The sequence below is a fragment of the Ovis aries genome, chromosome 14 (genome assembly GCF_016772045.2).
Source record: "Ovis aries strain OAR_USU_Benz2616 breed Rambouillet chromosome 14, ARS-UI_Ramb_v3.0, whole genome shotgun sequence".
NCBI lineage: Eukaryota > Metazoa > Chordata > Mammalia > Artiodactyla > Bovidae > Ovis > Ovis aries.
In genome coordinates, this window is record NC_056067.1 from 35,118,014 (window position 1) to 35,140,334 (window position 22,321).

Consider the following 22,321-nt stretch of genomic DNA (forward strand, 5'->3'; position numbering starts at 1 on the left):
TGGTGATGTCCATGTGTAGAGTCATCTCTTGTGTTGTTGCAAGAGGATGTTTGCTATGACTAGTGTGTTCTCTTGGCAAAACTCTGTTAGCCTTTGCCCTGTTTCATTTTGTACTCCAAGGCCAAACTTGCCTGTTACTCCAGGTATCTCTTGACTTCCTACTTTTGCCACCCGGTCTCCTATGATGAAAATGACATCTTTTTTTGGTGTTAGTTCTAGAAGGTCTTATAGATCATCATAGAACTTTGTAGGTCATCATAGAAAGTCAAGAAATTGACTTCTGTTACCAGGAGAAAAATTATTTACACGTGTTTATATGAATTTCCTACCCCCAAATAAGGGAAGGGCCGATTCCCTGGCAGTCCAGTGGCTAGGACTTAGTATTTCCATTGCCAGGGCCCCAGGTTCAATTCCTGGCCAGGGAGCTGAGATCCCAGAGTCCATGTGACAGCAGCCAAGAAAGAAGAAAGATGCCCTAAGAATTTCATAGTTTAATTCCTATAATATTTAGGTCTTTTCTCAATTTGAGTTAATTGTTGTATATGGTGTTAGGTGTGGATCCATCTATATTCTTTTGCATGTAGGTACCTAGTTTTCTCAGCATTATTTGTTGAAAAGAGTTCTTTCCTCATTGAATGTTAAAACCTAGTGATCCAGTGGTTAAGGCTCAGCTCTTTCACTGCTGGGGCCCAGGTTCAGTCCTTGTTTGGAGAAAATAAGATCCTGCAAGCTGTGTGGCATGGCCAAAAACAAAACTGAAAAAAAATCATTTGACCATATGTGCAACAGATTATTTCTCGGCTCTCTATTCTATCCCATTGGTCTTGATGTCTGTCTTTATGCTATAGTCCCGCAGTGTTTTGATTACAGTAGCTTTATAGTCAGTTTTGAAATCTAAGAATGGGTGTATTCACCTTTGTTCTTTGTTTTTGAAAATTGTTTTGGCTATTCAGGGTCCCTTGAAGTTCCATATGACTTCTGGGATGGATTTTTCTATTTCTGTAAAAATAACTTTGAGATTTTTATGCTGCTTGCATTGAATCTGTCGATTGCTTTAGGTAGTATTGTTCCAGTTCTTGAGCATAGGATTTTTTTCTATTTATTCATGTCTTTAATTTTTTTCAGCAATATTTTATAGTTTTCATTGTGTTAATTCCTGGGTATTTTATTCTTTTTGGTGCTATTGTAAGTGGAATTGTTTTTGTAATTTCCTTTTCAGGTTGTTCATTGTGTATAGAAATGCAGCTGATTTTCATGTGTTGACTTTATGTGCTGCTACTTTGTTGAATTCATTTATTATCTACAGCAGTTTTTGTTTTTTTTGGGTAGAATTGTTAGTTTTCTGTAGAGAAGGGGCTTCCCTAGTGGTTCAGATGGTAAAGAATCTGCCTGCAGTGTGGGAGACCTGGGTTCAATCCCTGGGTCGGGAAGATCCCCTGGAGAAGGGAATGGCTTTCCACTCTAGTATTCTTGCCTGGAGAATCCCATGGACAGAGAAGCCTGGCAGGCTACAGTCTATAGGGTTACAAAGAATCGGACATGACTGAGCGCCTAACACTTTCTGTAGATAAGATTAACCTGTGATGTGATAGAGGTTAATTATGAATGGAACCTTACCTCCAGTTCCTTTTTCTTAAAATGGGGATAATAATACACCTAGTTAAGAGTTAAAGGGGATCAAATGAAATGTTGCATGTAAAGAACATAATAAATGCTCAGTAAGTATTTGTTGTTGTTTAGTCACTTACTTGTGTCTGACTTTCTGCAACTCCATGGACTGCAGCAAGCCAGGCTGCAGTCTCAAATGGTTACAATATTGTGATTCCATTTGTATATGTGACACTGTTAGTAGAAATGGAGGCACTGTTAGTAGAAATGGAGACTAGATTAGTGGTTGCCAGGGCACCGGAACTGGTTGAAGATTATGAATATAAAGGGGTAGCACAAGAGCGTTCCTTTGTGGTAATGAGGAGTTCTGGATCCTGACTGTTAACAGTGGTTACTTGAATCTACATATGGGATAAAATTGCTTAAAACTAGACACATACTTTGTTATACAGTGATAAATTTTATAAAGGAGTAAATATTTTGAGTCTTATCCTAAATGTTACTGAAATTTAAGATGGAGATTATAGTATTTTTTTCCATAACTAGACTTTGTACTCATCGTATACTAAGATTCGTTTCCAGGTAATGACTTTTTATATGATATTGGTATATGCACATTTACAGTTTTAAGCAGTTGATATTATGGAAGTTTTGAATTTTTAGCATCTCTACATTGTATATCATGTTTCTAATATTAATATATTCAGATCCCCTCCCTCCAAGTAATGTAGCAGAACTGATAATAGAACTCCCGTTTTTGAAGCTGCTCTAGTCTGTCCTATAGTGACCTTCAGGCTTTAACCCTCCAGCTTTAGTTAAATTAAGCACACACAGACCTTTGCTATGGAAACGTACAGAATCATAACAGACAGCTTACTTTCTTCTACAGCCCAGAAGGTGATCTGAAGAGAAGTGTCCTAATACTAAAAGAAAGATTTTAGAGTAGTGTTAACAGTAACAATAATTTGTTTCCTGTAACAAATGGGATGGGATCGGATAATAGTCTTAATTAATTTGATGTTCTTTTAAAATCCTTGAAATGCAAACAAGATGCCCTGTTTTTCCTATGCTGTAGTATATATGCTTGGAGCAGATGTTGGCTGAACTATGTATTTTGAAATATGTTCCCTTTGAAATTTTATATGCCTGATTACCTTCCTCCATCACTGGCTCATTTTACTATCAAATATAAAGGACAGGTGGCTTATGTCTTTGCCAAACTGGTATTAATATGAGTCATCTAATACGACTGGCATACTTTGGAATATGTTGAATAGTATTTACTGGTATGTTATGTGATATTTGGGTAACTTTATAGTTAGTAATAAAATTTTTAATTTATATTTTCTATTTTAGATTTTACTACTTCATTTAAAGTAATCACTTTAATGGCTGTAATTCTTATTTAAATAATTCTGTTGACTAACCTGGTGTCATTTTGTTCCACCAAATTGTACTCTCTCATTCCAAAATACATTCATTCAGCAATGATTAGATGGCCTGTAACATGCTAGGTGCTATACTAGGCTCTGGAGATGACAAAGTGGACGCGGTCCTCTTCACAGTACTTTGGGGCAAGTGGTAAAGTTGTTACTTTTTCTTCCACTATGTGAACACTTGGTTCCATAGAGTAATTTGTTTAATGTAGGATTAAACATGAAAAAGCAGGAAGTATAGCAGAGAGGATGGTTAACCATGAATTTGGGGGTAGTTCCTTAACCTTTCTTAGCTTCAGATTCTTCATCTATAAAGAAAATGGCAAAAATTCCATGGGAGGTTTAGAATTAAATGATCTAATTTAGTTAAAGTGTATCTCCACTCTCTATCTTTATTTTTTCACCTCTGGGTCAAAATGTGAAAGAATCTGTTTCTGCATCGTCACTTAACCCATCTGCCTCCATACAAACCAAAAGGGAAAAATGATCGAACTTTATTTGTGTGCATATGTACATCTATGCCCTCATTTTTACTATTTCTTCTTTAGTTAGTGATTTATTTAGGCTTTTTTTCCTACTGTAATCATACTGACATTTTATCATTTTATGGAATATTTTCCATTCATTTAAAGCTTTAAAATTTATTAACTTGTTTATACCAAGATGTAAAAAGATATCACAGCTACTATTAATAGATTTCTTAAATACACAATATTTAAGTATTTACAGGAAACTGCAATTTCTAGTTCAATATACTAGATTAAACACATGTATTTACCTTCATTAGACATTAAGCAGTTAAAGCTTAAGCTTGTTGGTTGGAGAAATCATTTTACATAAGAACCAGAAATCATTTTACACTAAAGAACTTTGGGAAGGCTCAAGGGGTTGAAGCACTGATATCTCTGAAAGTGGGGTGTGAGGTGAGGCTGAAAACAGAAGAATTGGTTGAAGATTTACAAAACAAGCAAACGTCACAGTTTTTCCTTTCTTATGTGGTATATAACCAAGCAATAACCACTGGCTTACCTTGGGAGAATTTTGGAAATTTATTCTTTAGAGAGCATGAAATAGAAGTTCTAGGTTCTAGAATAACTGAAGGCAGGGTTTGGGGTTTTATACAGAAAGTGGTATGGGGCTGAAAGAGGAGGCATGATGAAAATCTGTGTCTTGAATAGAGAGACTTCTAATTCCTCTTGACTTCTAAAGGTTTATGTTCCCTAGACAGGAGACTGGAGGATTTGCTTTTAGGCAAACTGGTGCAAGATAAAATACCTTTGTGCCTCTTGACTTGCAAATATTCTAGACCAGTGGTTCTCAACTCTTATCAGACCCAACCTCACTCTCAAAATTTTAAACAAATATTTTATAATGCTACTTTATTTATCTGAAATGGAAATGCAAAGATAATATAATCAGCCTACATAATATAATTTTAGAAATATCAATATAATGATTTAATATTGAAGAAATAAATTTAGAAAACTAAATTATAGCAAAAAGTTATGTTTCAAAATGAAAAGGCTTGGTAACAACTGTTCAATCTCTCAGTTGTGTCCGACTCTGCAACCTCATGGACTGCAGCATGCCAGGCCTCCCTGTCCATCACCAACTCCCGGAGTCTACTCAAACTCATGTCCATTGAGTTGGTGATGCCATGCAACCACCTCATCCTCTGTTGTCCCCTTTTCCTCCCACCTTCAATCTTTCCCAGTATCAGGGTCTTTACCAGTGAGTCATTTCTTCGCATCAGGTGGCCAAAGTATTGAAGCTTCAGCATCAGTCCTTCCAGTGAATATTCAGGACTGATTTCCTGTAGGATTGACTGGTTTGATCTCCTTGCAGTTCAAGGGACTCTCAAGAGTCTTCTCCAACACTGCAGTTCAAAAGCATAAATTCTTCAGTGGTCAGCTTGCAACCCCGTGGACTATACAGTCCATGGACTTATCCAGGCCAGAATACTGGAGTGGGTAGCCTTTCCCTTCTCTAGGGTATCTTCCCAAACCAGGAATCGAACCCTGGATTCCCACATTGCAGGCAGATTCTTTGCCAGCTGAGCCATAAAGGAAGTGGTAACAACTGTATAAAACATAATAAAGTAGTTAGATATTTGTACCTACAGCATCACTACAGTGTTGCAGGCACAAAGGCAAATGTGTTGATCAGCAGCCTGAATGCCACAAGTGAGTGGCATTACTGACAATGACATGATTTTCTGAAATGATCAACTCTTGCTTAAGTTTCTTCAATTTACATAGCAGTTATATTCATGAGAAATTCTTATGTGTTAAACCTGTGATTTGGGTGATATTTATATATTCTAAGGAGTTGAGTTCCAAGTTCACAAACTTTTCTGTATAAATATATATACATGATGGGACATTCTGAAGTTCTGTGCAACACAGGCTAGTTCTGCTCTTTGAAAAACAATGATTATCTCATGCATTGATAGGTATTTGAAGAACAGTGAGTATCTCATGAAGTGATAGGAATTTGGATTTCTGGCCTCTTTGCATTAAATACCTATAGTGCACCTCAGTCGTCTGTGGCTATTTTTTGTGCAACAGTGGCAGAGTAGTTAAGATAGAGAGTATACTGGCACTCTGATCATTTGATACTGCTGCTCAGGGAGGTACAAATCGGTGATAGAGTTAAAACTTAGTAGTGTTTCAGGAGCTGTGAGTACTGAAACTTTCACAGTGTATACTCATGTTGTCATGATGTCATCGTTCTACTCATCATGTCAGAATAAGAAACAGAAAGCATTTCAGTCATCCTTTTAAAGCACAGTCGAGTATATAATTTTGTTACTGTGCAGTAGTGCTGTGGCTAGGCTAAAAGAATATATGTGTTACATAGCCTCATATTTCCATCTGGATATCTCACCATTACCTTGACTACAACATGACTAACATTGAAGACATGACCTTATCTTTCTCCAAACCTATTCTAAATAAGTGACTTTATTTCTTTATTTGCCAGGGATACCGTCATTCTCCTGCGTACTGAAGCTCAGAACTTCTAATTTCTTTGTTCCCTTCTCTTTATTGTTCTATATGTAGTCAGTTATAAAAATCTCTTCAGGGTCTCATAAGAAAGATTTATTGCATTAATCCATCTTCATTCCTATTTTCTATTCATGTTCTCACTTCTATCCTTGTTTAAATTTTGAGTACACATGATTTTAGTGCTCTAGCCTTTTAGCTGGTTTCCATGATTTTGTCTTTTCTTTCCTAAACAGAGCGTTAATTGCTTGTTATCATGTACTTCCCTATTTCCTATATTATTATGATTAATAAATTTCTGCCTTTAAATGTCTTCACTAATTCCTTAAAATTTAATGCATGCCACTTTGTTCTTTATTTTAGTGTTAGCTGTATAATACTGGCTGAAGCAGTGACATTTGATATAGATATTTTCATAACACATCCTCAATAAAAAGAGGAAAAGATAGAATGGTAAACAAAACAGAGTTTTTGCCTTTTTGAAACTTATGTGGTACTGAGGCAAACAGATATAAACAAATATATAAAATACTTTTAATCGTAATAAATACTATGAAAAATAATAAAACAGGATAAAGGGGTGAAATACGATGTTTCAGATAGGGTGGTTTTCTCTGAGGAGCTGACCTTTGAGTGCAAGCTGAAGCAATGAGGTAATGTGACGATCAGAGGGAAGAATATTCCAAAGGGATAAATATTAAGTGTGAAGCTCCTGAGGGTCCGAATGAGCTTAAGTGGTTCATGCAATAAGGCCAGGATGATCAGAACAGACTGTGGAAGGGAGAGAGTAGGAGAAGGTAAGGCAGCAGATTATCTAGGGCCCAGATCACATAGGACTTGTAAATATTTGTAGGGCATTTGAATTTAGTTCTCAGTGTGGAAGGAAGCCACTAGAGAGTTCTGAGCAGGGAGGTAAAGTTATCCGGTTAATGTTACAAGTTTGTTCTGGCTCCTTGACAGAAAACAGGCTATCGAGCAAGAGTAAGAACAGGGAGAGCAGTTATAAGGCTGTTGCAATGGTCCAGGCTTTATTTGCTTCTCTAAATGTTACAGGACTGAAAACCATCTTGAGCAAATCCTTTTTTTCTGATAATAGGCAAAAAAGTTCATGTCCTTTCCTGGGTAGAGGAGGATAATCAATAAATTATCATGTTGCTTGGTTACAGACTCTAGTGTAAAGCCAGGGATAGGTAAGCCTGAGGGAGTAAAACACTCACCTGAAGGACAATGTAATAATCAAATAAATTTGAAACTCTGACTAGATTCCATACTTAGACTCCAGATGCACACTGATAGCTAACATTTGTTGGCTACATGCCAAGCACTGTACTAGGCACTCTGTTGATATCATATGTCAGGATACTTTACAAAACCATAATATACAAATAGAAGAGAATTTCTTTTAATGTTATTAAGTAGCTCGTAAAATCTCAGGTTTGAAAGCTATGTGGCCTGAAACAGTGTCCAGCCACCCTTCTCAGTTTTGCTCTAGTGAAAACATGACTGACTCTGACTCAGCATTCACAGCTTGTAGAGACAGTGCTTGGGGTCAGGGCACCAGAAACTCCACTGCCTTGAAGAGCTTCTCCACTGTGCTTATTGAAAAATAAACTTTATGCAGTCTATGTTATCATACTGTGCCCTTGGCAAATTTTCTTCCCGGGGCACTTAGGTCCAGAAGTAGAAGTGAAAATTGCATGGACCTCCCCACCAGGTGCCATGTAAACCACCACTCCAAAGCAGAGGAATCTGACTAAAGCTGTGGTAGTAGAGCTGAGACAGCTTAAGAACTGTGACCTGATCAAATACAAAAATTTTTAAAAATAGCATGCCTCTTTCTGGAGATAAATATTTTCTACTTCAATTCCTAGAGTTCTTTTATACAAAATGTCTAGTATATGTTAAACAATGCATACACACACGAGAAAGTGTGAACCAGGGCTTCCCTGGTGGTTTAGTGGTAAATAATCTGCCTGCCAATGCAGAAGACACGGGTTCAGCACCTGATCCGGGATGATCCCACATGCTGCAGAGCAACTAAGCCTGTGTGCCACAGCTGTTGAGCCTGTGCTCTGGAGCCTGGGAGCTGCAGCTCCTGAGCCCGTGTGCCACAGTTACTGAAGCCTGCACTCCCTAGAGCTGTGCTCTGCCGTGAGAAGCTGCTGTAGTAAGAAGCCTGCGCGCTGCAACTAGAGAGTAGCCCCCACTCACTGCATCCAGAGAAAAGCCAGTGTAGCAGCAGAGACCCAGCAAAGCCAAAACTCAATAAATACATAATTATATATTAAAAAAAAAACCAAAACTGTGAACTACAGTGAAGAGAAAACAGTCAGTAGAAGCAGACCCAGAGGTGGCCCAAATCTGGCCCTACATCTGGGTTGGACTTATCAGAAAGAGACTTTGACATAACAGTGATAAAAATGCTAAATTAGCTAGTAGAAAAGGTGGGCTAAATATGTGAAGGGATGAAGGAATTCCAGTAGAGATGTGGAAAAAATCTTTTAATTGAAAGGATAATAAGGACAAAGATACAAGAAAACTACAAGAACAATATCCCTAAAATATATAAGACAAAAATCCTCACCAAAAAGCTAGCAAACCGAATCCAACAACACGTTAAAAGGATTTTACAGGGACTTCCCTGGTGGTGCAGTGGTTAAGAATCCTTGTAATGTAGGGGAGTGTTTTTGATCCCTGGCCAGAGAACAGAGATCCCACATACTACGGGGGAAGTACACCTGCAAGCCACCACTAAGACCCAATGCAGCCAAATGAATAAATTTTTTTTTATAAAGGATTATACAGCATGACCAAGTGGGATTTACCTCAAGAATGCAGAAGGTGATTCAACATATGAAAATCAGTTGTTATGATCATATTAATAGAATGAAGGCATAAAAACCACATGATCATCTCAGTTGACACAGAAAAGGCATTTGATAAAATTCAACAGCTTTCATTAAAAAAACAAAAACACCCAAGCAAACTAGGAAAAGTGGGGAAGTCCTTAACATGATCAAGGTCATTTATGAAAAGCCCACAGCTGACATCATCCTGGTAAAAGACTGCCAGTTTTTCCCCTAAGATCAGGAACAAGACAAGGTTGCTTGCTTTTGTCACTGCTAATGCAGTATTTGTGCTGGAAGTTCTAGCCAGAGTTATTAGGCAAGAAAAATAAAAGACATCCAAATTGGAGAGGAAAAGGTAAAATTCTCTCTATTAACAGATGACATGCTCTTCTACTTTAAAAATCCTGAATAATCCCCAAGAAAGCTGCTAGAGCTAATAAATTAGTTCAGGGAAGTTTCTGGGCAGGAGATCAACGCATACTTAAGCAGCTGTGTTTCTGTGTATTTCTATGTGAAAGTTGCTCAGTCGTATCTGACTCTTGGCGACCCCATGGACTATTTTCAGTCCATGGAATTCTTCAGGCCAGAATACTGGGGTGGGTAGCTAGTTCCCTTTTCCAGGGGATCTTCCCAACTCAGGGATCGAACCCAGGTCCCCACATTGCAGGCAGATTCTTTACTATATAAACCACCAGGGAAGCACATATAGGTGATAGACAACCCAAAGAGGACATTAAGAAAGCAGTTTCACTTACAGTAGCATCTAAAAGAAATAGTTAGGAATTAATGTAATCAAGGAGAAATATATAAGACTTGTATGCTGAAAATTATAAAATATTGCTGAAAGAAAACTAAATGGAAATATATGAAGTAATTTAAAATATATATATAAAGTAAAAATAGGGACTTGCCTGGCAATTGAGTGGTTAAGACTTCGTTTTCCAGTGCAGAGGGTGCAAGTTCAGTCCCTGGTTGAGGAGCTAAGATCCCATGAGTCTCCAGGCCAAAAAAAACAAAACATAAGATAGAAAGCAATATTACAACACATTCAATAAAGACTTTAAAAAATGGTCTACTTAAACAATATTGTTTACAAAATATAAAGTAAAAATAAAATCTAAGTATACTTGGAACAAAAATAGACATCCCATTTTCACGGGAAGGAGACTTAATTAAGATATCAGTGCTCCCCAAAGAAATCTACAGATTTAATTCAGTACTTAGCCAGATTCCAACAGTCCTTTTTGCAGAATGGAAAAGCATATTCTCAAATTCATGTCGAATTGCAAAGGGCCTCAAGTAGCTGAAACAATCCTGAAAAAGAAGAATAAAGTTGGAGGGTTTCCTCTCCCTGACTTGTAACATACTACAAAACTACAGTATTTTAAGCAGTATGGTGCTGGCATAAAGACCAATGAAGTAGAATAGAAAGCCCAGAAATAAGTTCTAACATATATGATGAATTAATTTTTGGTGGGGTTTCAAGACCATTCAGTGGGAGAAATGAGTCTTTTCAACAGATGGCGCTGGAAAAATTAGATATCCACAAGCAAGACAATGTAGTTGAATCCTTGCCTTTTATGATATACAAAAATTAACTCAGTGGATCAGAGACCTAATGTAAGACCTAAAACTATAAAATCTTGGAAGAAAACTTGAGGAAAATCTTCTCAACATTGGACTTGGTAGTGGTTTCTTAAGTATGATAGCTAAAGCACAAGCAACAAAAGAAACAAATTAGACTCCATCAAAATTAAAAAGGGTCTTTCCAGGTGGTGCAGTTGGTTAAAAATCCACCTGCCAATGCAGGAGACACAAGAGACGTGGGTTCAATCCGTGGATCGGGAAGATCCCCTGGAGTAGGAAATGGTAACCCTGTCTAGTATTCTTGCCTGGGAAAATCAGGGGCAGAGGAGCCTGGTGGGCTACAGTCCAGGTATGCAGAGTTGGACATGACTGAGCATGTACAAAGGCAGAAGGTAAAATTTAAAAAACTTCTGTGTGTCAAAGGACACAACCAAGAAAGTGAAAAAAATACCCTGCAGAATGGGAGATAGTATTTGTAGATCACATATCTGCAAGGGATTAATATTCAGATTATGTGAAGAACTCATACAACTTTGATGAAAAACATCAAATCAAATATAAATGCACACCCATATGTACTCCCAACAAATGTTGAATTTTTTGTTTAAGCAGGCACTTACCTTGGTTGGAGTCAACCTGTAAAACCTGTCTCCCTGTGCTTGGTGGTAGCTCATTATCTCATTTCAGTTATTTTAGCCTTAGGCTGCTTGAGTCTGTCCTGTTATGGATGGTTTACAGGTCAGTCAAAGAACTGGGCGGAGTGTGTGTGTGTGTGTGTGTGTGTGTGTGGAGTGTGTGTGTGTGGAGAGTGTGTGTGTGGAGTGTGTGTGTGGAGTGTGTGTGTGTGTGTGTGTGTGTGTGTGTGTGTGTGGAGTGTGTGTGTGTGTGTGTGTGTGTGTGTGTGTGTGTGTGTGTGTGTGTGTAACTTGGAGCACCCCCTCTCTGGCTCTCTTTTCTGGGATTTGCCTGTACTTTCCAGAGGTTATGACAGGCTCTGTCCTTGTTTATTCAAGCCCTTCAGACGGCAGATTTCTTTGGTAGTTTCAGCCATACTGTTAAAGCATGGACTGCGGCTTTCCCTCAGATTAAAGCCTTAAAAACAGGAAACACACCTTCCCTTATTTTCTTTTTACATGTGCCAGTTTGTTTCTAGTATCTTTACTTTGAACTTTCCTTCCTTTCAAAGTCATTCTTTATATTTGTTGCACTGTATAGTTGCTGTTGGGCTTCTCTGGTGGCTCAGAAGGTAAAGAATCTGCCTGCAATGTGGGAGACCTGGGTTCGACCCCTGGGTTGCGAAGATCCCCTGGAGGAGGGCATGGCAATCCTCTCCAGTATTCTTGCCTGGAGAATCCTCATGGACAGAGGTGCCTGGTGTGCTACAGTCCATGGGGTTGCAAAGAGTCAGACACGACTGAGTGACTCAGCACAGCATAGCACACATAGTTGCTGTCTGCACGACAGCAGGTCCAATGGGTGCTACTCAGCCATCAGACTGAACACAGGAGTCACCCTGAGTGCTTTAGGCTGTTTCTTTTCCTGTGGTCACGATTTTTACCTCCAGTACCTCCTGGCCATCACCCTTCTTCGTCCTGTGTAGCTCTTTAACCCAGGCAATAGCCGAAGAGTACCAAAGAAAGTCAAGTAGCCTAGCTTTTAAAGTCAGTTGAAATTCTTAAGTTGGAAACATGGAAAAGGACTTTTTAGGTCATTTCTACTAAAAGTGTCTCTGATCTTAATAGCCTGATAGGGGACCTTCCCACATACGCTGATGTTTAAGTCCGATCTGGATGGTTAATGTTGCCTAGAGCACAGAATCAACATTTCTTTTATATTCTACATAGCGCTTTATCAAGGCTTTTCAGAATTTAGGTTGATGTAACTTTTAATCCCCTGAAACCCCCTCATCCCTTTGTAATATATCCCAGCATTTTATAACTCTTAAAATATTTCTGTAGTTTAGAGGGTTGTTCACCTATTGTTTTGACTGTTGAGATAACATTTTATGTATCAATAGTATATGATATAAGACTTACTGTCGTAAACTTACTGTAAAATGCATGGATAACAAGTTGTTATTTTTCTGTGTTTGCTTTTCCAAATTAGCTCCTGGGCTACAGTGAAAAGCCAATAAATCTACAGATGTTTATTGGAACAGCAGACGACCGATATTTACGGCCTCATGCATTTTACCAGGTGCATCGAATCACTGGGAAGACAGTTGCTACTGCAAGCCAAGAGATAATAATTGCCAGCACAAAGGTTCTGGAAATTCCACTTCTTCCTGAAAACAATATGTCAGCCAGGTATCTTGAAACATCCTGAAATGGACTGTTTTTTCTTTTCCTGAAATAATTTTCAGAAGAAAATATATTTATTTTTATATTTATGGCACAAAAATAAAATAGTCACTATTCTGAATTAACTGAATAACATTTTATAAATAGAGTATATTTGCTAAGGTTGGTATCATATTTCCATAAAGAAAATTCAATTCAGCAAAAGTCTATGACCATGTATTTACCAGCCAAGCATCATGCTAGTTGATAGAGACACAAATATGTGAACTTTTTTCAGTAGCCCACAGTCTAGTCATTTCAGTCGCTCAGTCGTGTCCAACTCTTTGAGACCCCATGAGCCACAGCACACCAGGCCTCCCTGTCCATCACCAACTGCAGGAGTTTACCCAAACCCATGTCCATTGAGTTGGTGATGCCATCCAACATCTCATCCTCTGTCGTCCCCTTCTCCTGCCCTCAATCCCTCCCAGCATCAGGGTCTTTTCAGATGAGTCAGCTCTTCACATCAGGTGGCCAAAGTATTGGAGTTTCAGCTTCAACATCAGTCCTTCCAATGAACACCCAGGACTGATCTCCTTAAGGATGGACTAGTTGGATCTCCTTGCAGTCCAAAGGACTTTGAAGAGTTTTCTCCCCAACACCACAGTTCAAAAACATCAGTTCTTCAGCTCTCAGCTTTCTTTATAGTCCAACTTTCACATCCATACCTGACTAACAGAAAAACCATAGCCTTGACTAGATGGACCTTAGTTGACAAAGTAATGTCTCTGCTTTTGAATAGCTATCTAGGTTGGTCATAACTTTCCTTCCAAGGAGTAAGTGTCTTTAAATTTCATAGCTGCTGCTGCTAAGTCGCTTCAGTCGTGTCCAACCCTGTGCGACCCCATAGACGGCAGCCCACCAGGCTCCCCCATCCCTGGGATTCTCTAGGCAAGAACACTGGAATGGGTTGCCATTTCCTTCTCCAATGCATGAAAGTGAAAAGTCAAAGTGAAGTCGCTCAGTCGTGTCCAACTCTTCGAGACCCCATGGACTGCAGCCTACCAGGCTCCTCCGTCCATGGGATTTTCCAGGCAAGAGTACTGGAGTGGCGTGCCGGCAGTAAATAATTGCAGTACAATTGTGATTGATAAGTTTCCCTAAAAAAAACTTTTGACTGCTTTCAGATGTCCCATTTTATCCATATCCAAATAAAATGAGATTTTGCCAAATTCTGGATGAGAATGCAATAGAGTTTTGTTCAAGTGGATTAGTTAAGAATGTATAGTACCTGTAATAGAAACCTGAAGCGCAGTGGCTTAAACAGCAAGAGGTTTAATTTTTCTTTCTGCAAAAGAAATATACAGACAGGCATTTTAGGGCTGGCATAGTGGCTTCATAAGTCATTGGGGCCCCAAGCTCCTTCTGTTTTTTCTTTGCTATTTTTAGGGTGTAGTTTTCATCCTCAAGATTATCTCATGATCCACAGTGGCGGCTGGAGCTCTTACCATCATAACTGTAATCCTAGAAGGAATAGGAACAAGGGGTAGGAGGAAGGGTGGGAGAGAATTTTCATCTGAGTCAGGCCTCTTTAAAGAGCTTTTCCCAGAAACTTACCCAACACTTTTATTGCATCTCATTGATCATCCTTGTATATAGGGAAGACCTGGATATGTTTTGTTTTGTTTTAACCTGAGTACATTGCCACCCCTAAAAAGATAGGGGTCTGTTACTAAGAAAAACAGAAAAAGGATATTTAGTAGGCAACTATTACTTTGCCACAACCAGGTATGTGAAACTTACAGTGACTTTTTTAGAGAAATTGTTTCAAACTATAATATAGGTCTTTCTTAAGATGGCATTGATATCTGTCCCAGGCTATTGGAAGAATAGTCCTATTAAAATCAGATTTCAGTCTCAGGCTCTCCTCTTTTAAATTTATATTTTTATTTAATTGAATATACCCCTGAAGACATGATAATTTATGATATAACTGTATAATTATAAAATAAGAATTGCTTTTTATCTACTTACTAGCAGAAAAGACAATATAGATTTAAATAAAACTTTATCTTTGCCTGCTTTGTTCAAGTCAATAGTACTTGAGAACTCAGTCCTACCAAGTCACTACATAGGTAAAATAGGAGTTTTTTCATGGCTGGGGCACTGTTAGCTGATAGTCTCTACTCTTATGTTTTTGTATTCTGCGGTATATAAAAAGAACTTTGTATTCTCAGCTGATCCTTATTCAGGTACATGAGCAAAACTCTTTTTGTTGACTCTGTTTCCAGGCATCCTATTTGACCCATTTTCAAATAAGGTGAGGTGGCCAGTCTCTAATGAGAATGCAAGAAGGCTTCCTCCCTTCCTCCCTTTTACTCTTGGATCTTACTTAAAAAATTTTTTTTAGCTGCACCATGAGACTTACGGGATCTTAGTTCCCCAACCAGGGATAAAATGCAGGTCCTTGGCAGTGGAAGCACAGAGTTCTAACCACAGGATGACCAGGGAATTCCCTAGGATCTTTCTCATTTAGCATCAAAAACACATGAAAATACTATTATTCAGATGCAGAGGGGAATTTGAAAATCAACTTTGAACTATCTTTTTCTAAGAATTCATAAAATTGCTTCTTAGGTGACAGTTTGCAGGCCATGTTTCCATTCATTCCTCTGGATATTTTAAGCAGTAGACTTTACCAGACAAGGAGAGACCTACAAAAACTTTATCATCATTGTTTTTTGCCTCAGCTTCCTGGAAGTTCATGATCTAGCTCAATTATAGTAATTATAGTAATTCACATAACAGTAGATTTGGGATATATTTATTTCCTGTTTCTTCTATTTAAATTTTTTTTCTATTTCTTTCTTCTTGATGTTATTTGTATGTTGTAAAATGCCTCAAATCATTTTTTTTAATAATGTATAAATCAATAAATTAAAGAAAACAGAGTACATGAGTTCCTAAGACAGATTTTCAGGAATTTAAGAAAGCCTTATGTACCAAGTAATGTGAAATTATCAGAACTGTAGGATCCAAACATGAAATAGAGGTGGTAGTCAAGATTCTTGTTCCCTTCCCCAACCATAGGTGACAGACTCTACCTGCCTGGACTAGATCAGAAGGAACAAATTCAGACTTAAATTGAAGAAAGTAGGGAAAACCACTAAGCCATTCAAGTATGACCTAAATCAGATCCCTTATGATTATACAGTGGAAGTGACAAATAGATTCAATGGATTAGATCTGGTAGAGAGTGCCTGAAGAACTGTGGACAGAGGTTCATGTCATTGTATAGGAGCAGTGATCAAAACCATCCCCAAGAAAAAGAAAAGCACAAAGGCAAAATGGTTGTCTGAGGAGGCCTTACAAATAGTTGAGAAAAGAAGAGAAGTGAAAGGCAAAGGTGAAAAGGAAAGGTATACCCATCTGAATCCAGAGTTCCAAAGAATAGCAAGGAAAAATAAGAAAGCTCTCCTAAGTGAACAATGCAAGAAATAGAGGAAAACAGTAGAATGGGAAAGGCTAGAGATCTCTTCAAGAAAATTAGCGATACCAAGGGACCATTTCATGCAAAGATGGGAACAATAAAGGACAGAAACAGTATGGACCTAACAGAAGCAGAGGATATTAAGAAGAAATGGCAAGAATACACAGAAGAACTATACACAAAAGATCTTAATGACCCATGGTGTGATAACGTATCTAGAGCCAGACATCCTGCAGTGTGAAGTCAAGTGGGCCTTAGGAAGCATCATTATGAACAAAGCTAGTGGAATCAAAGCCTTTGACTGTGTGGGTCATAACAAACTGTGAAACATTCTTAAAGAGATGGGAATACCAGACTACCTTACCTGCCTCCTGGGAAACCTGTATATAGGTCAAGAAGCAACAATTAGAACAGGACATGGAACAACAGACTGGTTCCAAATTGGGAAAGGAGTATGTCAAGGCTGTATATTGTCACTCTGCTTATTTAAGTTATATGCAGAGTGTATCATGCGAAATGCAGGGCTGGATGAAGCACAGGCTGGAATCAAGATTGCTGGGAGAAATATCAATAACCTCAGATACACAGATGACACACCACCCTTATGGCAGAAAGCGAACAGAAACTGAGGAACCTCTTGATGAAAGTGAAAGAGGAGAGTGAAAAAGTTAGCTTAAAACTCAACATTAAAAAATGGAGCTCATGGCGTCCAGTCCCATCACTTCATGGCAAATAGATGGGGAAATAACGGAAACAGTGACAGACTTTCTTTTCTTGGTCTCCAGTATCACTGCAGATGGTGACTGCAGCCATGAAGTTAAAAGACCCTTGCTCCTTGGAAGAAAAGCTGTGACAAACCTAGACAGCATATTAAAAAGCAGAGACATTATTGCCAACAAAGGTCCATCTAGTCAGAGCTGTGGTTTTTCCATTAGTCATGTGTGGATGTGAGAGTTGGACCATAAAGAAGGCTGAGTGCCAAAGAATTGATGATTTTGAACTGTGGTGTTGGAAAAGACTCTTGAGAGTCCCTTGGACAGCAAGGAGATCAAACCAGTCCATTCTAAAGGAGATCAATCTTGAATATTCATTAGAAGGACTAATGCTGAAGTTCTAATACTTTGGCCATCTGATGCGAAGAGCCAGCTTATTAGAAAAGACCTTAATTCCGGGAAAGATTGAAGGCAAGAGGAGAAGGGGACGACAGAGGATGAGATGGTTGGATGGCATCACCAACTCAGTGGACATGAGTTTGAGCAAGCTCTGGGAAATGGTGAAGGACAGGGAAGCCTAGCGTGCTGCAGTCCATGGTGTTGCAGTTTGATACGACTGTGCGACTGAACAGCAACTTCCACTGCAGGGTGTGCCAGTTTTATCCCTAGTCAGGGATCTAGTATCCTGTGTGATGCGGCCAAAAGAAAGAAAAAGCTCTACTGTTCTCTCAGAGCAGTAGTGTGGGGGAAGATTGGGAAATAGCCCCTTTTTTCTGCCTGCTTTCCCATAAATTTGGTCATTTCAAACCTAATCTATCTTGTATGGGTAATATCCTTTAATTAAGACTGATATTCAACCCATAAACCATAGAACCACTCAACAAGATGCTTTAAATATAGTATGCTGTTATTCATTGCCTTACCCTACTCATAACTCCTCCTTGATTTAGAACTTGATGAATATGGATGTGGCAGTGTTATATTCTGATCTAGAATATAATTGTGTTGTAAGCAGAAATTAATAGTCACTTTCATTCCTATAAATTTAGGTTTTGTTGGTTTGGTTGCTTTTTTCTTTTTTCGCATTGCTTAGTCAGAGTTTAAGATGGTCATTTCTGATACTCCACATCATCTGCTAGAAACTTAACTCTCTGCTAAAATACCTTCCCTTGAAACTCAATAAAAATGGATTATCTCTGGTATTTCCCACCAAATACTCATTTGGCATATTAGCATGAATACTACCTTGATAAAATTTGATCAGTACTGTTTTGAGCTAAGGTACAGTTTTTCAATATTAGCTAAATACAGTTTATTTATAAATAAAAATGTTTATTTTCAAAAATATTACTTTTTTAGAAATTTCTTTTCCTTTCTGAAGGTGAAAATATATTTTTCAAATTCTTCTTGAGCTTTACTGGTTCAAGCCTGATGAGTTGTTTTTATTAATAAACATGTAAAAGTTTTAATATATTATTAATGACTTATTTGTGGTCCTATAAATTAATCTTTTCTGGGCTAAGTTATATGTATAGAATTAGAGCCTTTCACTTTATATTTCACTTATCTAGTTCTATAACAAACCACCTCAAAATTTAGTGGCTTAAAGTAGTAACTGTGTATTATTTTTCATGATTCTTTTCGTTGGCTGGACTCAGCTGGTCCATTCATGTGGTGTTAGCTGGAATCACTCGTGTACCTGATTTCAGCTGGGAGCTCAGCTGGAGTAGTGCAGAGTAGTTGAGGATTATCTGGGCCTTTCTCTCCAGCATACTAGTTGGACTTCTTCATTGTGGCTCAGGGCTCCAAAAGAACAAAAGTGGAAGCTCCAGAGCTTCTTCAGGGCTAGATTTGTAACTTACAAAGCATCACTTGGCCACATTCTGTTTGTCAGAGGAAAGTGTCATAAGGCCTGCTATCAAGGAGAGGGGACATCGTTACTCTACCTCTTAATGGGAAGAGTGGGGAATACAAGCATGGGGAGGAATTATTGACAGCCCTCTTTACAGTCAGTTGCTACACTTAGTATTATTTGTCATGCAAAATATTTTTAATCCTATTCTAATTTAAATAGCAGAAAATAGCAGTCATATCTTTCTTTTTTGACCTGATTTTAGGTTGTGCCTGGCAAGTTAACAATAACTGTTTAGCTGAGTTTTTTGGAACCACTAATTTCAGTAAGCCAATAATACTTGTATATTTTTTTCCGCTAGTATTGACTGTGCCGGTATTTTGAAACTCCGAAATTCAGATATAGAACTTCGAAAAGGAGAAACTGATATTGGCAGAAAGAATACTAGAGTTCGACTTGTGTTTCGTGTACACATCCCACAGCCCAGTGGAAAAGTCCTTTCTCTGCAAACAGCTTCTATACCTGTTGAATGCTGTAAGTCAGCTTGTGATGCTGTTTTTAAAATTTTGTTTATAAAAGGTCATTTTCTGTTTTATTTATTATGTTGAGATCAAAAGTAAACTGAAACCCAGGGTCTGGATAGCTGGTGTGATTTTATTATATAGAAATAAACTACATGTGTAGTGGGAGTAAGTACTGATCTTGGAGTTAGGAAATGGCTTTGCATTATAATCTGACCCTAGGTAGCCTGGGTGGCTATAGACATTATTCCCTTGACTACAGTTTTCTTACCTGTAAATGAGGAAGGGGGCTTGATGACACCTGAGGACCAAATCATTAAGCTATGAGTCTGACGCTAAGTGTCACTATTACTTGGTCACCTTTGTTTTATTAAAATGTTGGAAGATGCCTATCTTTACGAGCTGACACTTCACCTAACTATGGACTCACAGTCTTTTGGCTTTTAATCGTAAATTTATTTACACCAGCTTGAGAAAGTGAGTATCATTTACCCAGATTTTCAAGGCCAAGAAATTGAAAAAGGCCCTAGAACCCAATATCTACTCAAGCTGTGGATTGAGAACTGTGGACCTTAGGCAGGTTAGCTGTTAGTACTGAAATACTGAGATTGTGGTTTAGATCCTTTAGGGCATAATTTTTGTATTAACTTTTAATAGATAATACAGGTATATGGTACAGAATTTAAAATGAATAAAAGTATAGAGTGAGGCCCCTGCATTTGCCCTCTGTGGTGGCCCATGCTATCTGTGGAGTGTGCGTCTCTCTGAATCTGAATAAATCCACTTCTTACCTAAAAAAAAGTATAGAATGAAAAGTAAATTTTGAAGTCAGCTAATTCCTCTTCTTGGAAACAGCTTTTGTTGCCACAGTTTTTGTTACTCTGCCGGACAAGTGCCCATTTAAGTATATAATGTATAAGTATAATGTATTAAGTATATAAGTATATAATAAGTCTCTAATATTTAGCAACATAATTTAAATAATTTTAAGTTCATAGAGTAGCTTGAGTTTTTGAGATGAATTTATGCTAAAATTATTTTGTTTTCTCTTTTAGTTTATTAACTTACTGTGTGACTGTTGAGAATATAGAAAACACAGAATGGTATAAAGAGTAGCATTAAAATCTTTTGTAATGTCACTTCTCTGAGATAGTCACTATTAACCATTTTTTGGGTTTTTTTGGGGTGTGTGTGTGTGCGCGCATGCACACACAGAGTATTTGGTATTTTCACTTATAATGGGCATTTTTTCATATTGTTAAATATTATTCAAAAATACTTTTAGCACATGCATAATGTTTTGTTATGGCTATACCATTTGCTGAATACAGTTTGATGTGTTCAGCAGGTGTACTTGTGATGGTTAGTTTCCACTATAAATAATTAGTCTTACTCCCTAGGGTGGTCAGTGCTTGTTTTTATGCTCTTTCTCTGTTGGGCCATTTAGAACATAAATAGGGACATAAATGTTTTCTGAGATCTAGGTTGGTACTTGGTACTTTCCAAGTTGTAGCTCATCCTAACCAGACCCATCCCCTATGACACATTCTCTTTGAACGGGACCAGGATCCCAGTTCATAGACCTTTTGTGGCTTGCTATGAAATACTTGGAAGAGACATAGTGAACTGGGACTGCATGCATCATAAAGGCAGTCAAATTGTTTAAATTTCTGTAAAATGTTTTGGCCAAACAAAACACAGCTGACCCTCAAAGCCACCAATTTTCCACCCAAGTAGTAGGACTGAAAGTAGACCTGTTTCCAAAACATGAAGAAGAAAGTATAGTCCACACTTTATTTTAATCCAGAAAGAAACGTAGTTATTGAGTCCTTTGATGGGAATAAACCCTTAGAGAACCTAAGCAGTCAAAAGAAGTATAGCTTGAAACTCAAGCATTTTTTAAAAAAAGAAAAGAAAGGCTAAAAATAGGATCTCCAGAAAATACAACAATTGAAATCAGTTGATATCAGAAAACGATTTCACCAAGGACTTATAGGCTTTAAGACAAATTGTGTTCACATATCCTGGGAAGGAAGGGTAGAGTACACTAAGAAATATTGATGTTCATTTTTAAAAATTCTGTGTTGAAATGTCTACATGTATACTTTGTTTAGTTATTCAGAAGATCATCCAAAATGTAATCCTGATGTCTTGATGATCTGGCTATTTTCTTGATGAAAGGTTTACTTGGTGTTTGTCCTTTAGAAACTTGTCTTCTTTTAATTGTGTGTAATATAATTATGCATCTTTGGACTTAGTTTTCTTCTTATATTAAATTTGCCAACTTTAAAAGGCAAATTGTAGGGAAGATATGTATTAAACTAAAAAGAGAAAAGTGGATGAGGTAAATGTGTTGAAGTCAACATAAGTTGTGGGCATTGATTAATTTCTCTTTATTAGTTTCTCTATAGTCACAGTCTAATGATAATGTAGAAATCACATGACTAATAAGTATTTTGTTTTCTAAATAGCATAGTTATTTAGTAGATATTGTTACTATTGTCCTGCCTTTTATAAAAGCTCAGAATTTTCTTCTTTTATAGCTAGAATTTGTCATTTACATGTGAAAGACTGTAAACTAGTATTTATTTTTCTCCACTCTTAAAAAAACAGCTCAGAGGTCTGCCCAAGAACTTCCGCATATTGAGAAGTACAGTATCAACAGTTGTTCTGTAAATGGAGGTCATGAAATGATTGTTACGGGATCTAATTTTCTTCCAGAATCCAAAATCATCTTTCTTGAAAAAGGACAAGGTAAATAATAAAAGATTTGAGTTGACACAGACATAGAAAACAAACTTATGGTTACCAAAGGGGATAGGAGAGAAAAGGGATAAATTAGGAGTTTGAGATAAGAAGATACAAACTACTGTATATAAAATAGATGAACTGGGCCACTCTCTTAAACCATACACAAAAATGAACTCAAAATAGATTAAAGACTTAAATGTAAAACTTGAAACAGTAAAACTGGAAGAAAA

The 22,321-nt window shown here is 37.6% G+C and overlaps 1 protein-coding gene and 1 non-coding gene across 9 annotated transcripts in view; both read left to right on the top strand.

The window, feature by feature from the left end:
• The window catches only part of NFATC3 (nuclear factor of activated T cells 3), a 93,218-nt gene that overhangs the window by 37,877 nt on the left and 33,020 nt on the right, over positions 1–22,321 (top strand). For all 8 annotated transcript variants that reach the window (XM_060398407.1, XM_004015085.6, XM_060398409.1 and 5 more), the window contains 3 exons: positions 12,592–12,791; positions 19,181–19,353; positions 21,954–22,094. In XM_060398407.1, the coding sequence (XP_060254390.1) occupies positions 12,592–12,791; positions 19,181–19,353; positions 21,954–22,094 (514 nt within the window). The remainder of the gene's footprint in view (positions 1–12,591; positions 12,792–19,180; positions 19,354–21,953; positions 22,095–22,321) is intronic.
• On the top strand, positions 353–425 carry TRNAG-UCC (transfer RNA glycine (anticodon UCC)). Its single transcript has one exon. It is a non-coding gene; the product is annotated as a tRNA-Gly (tRNA).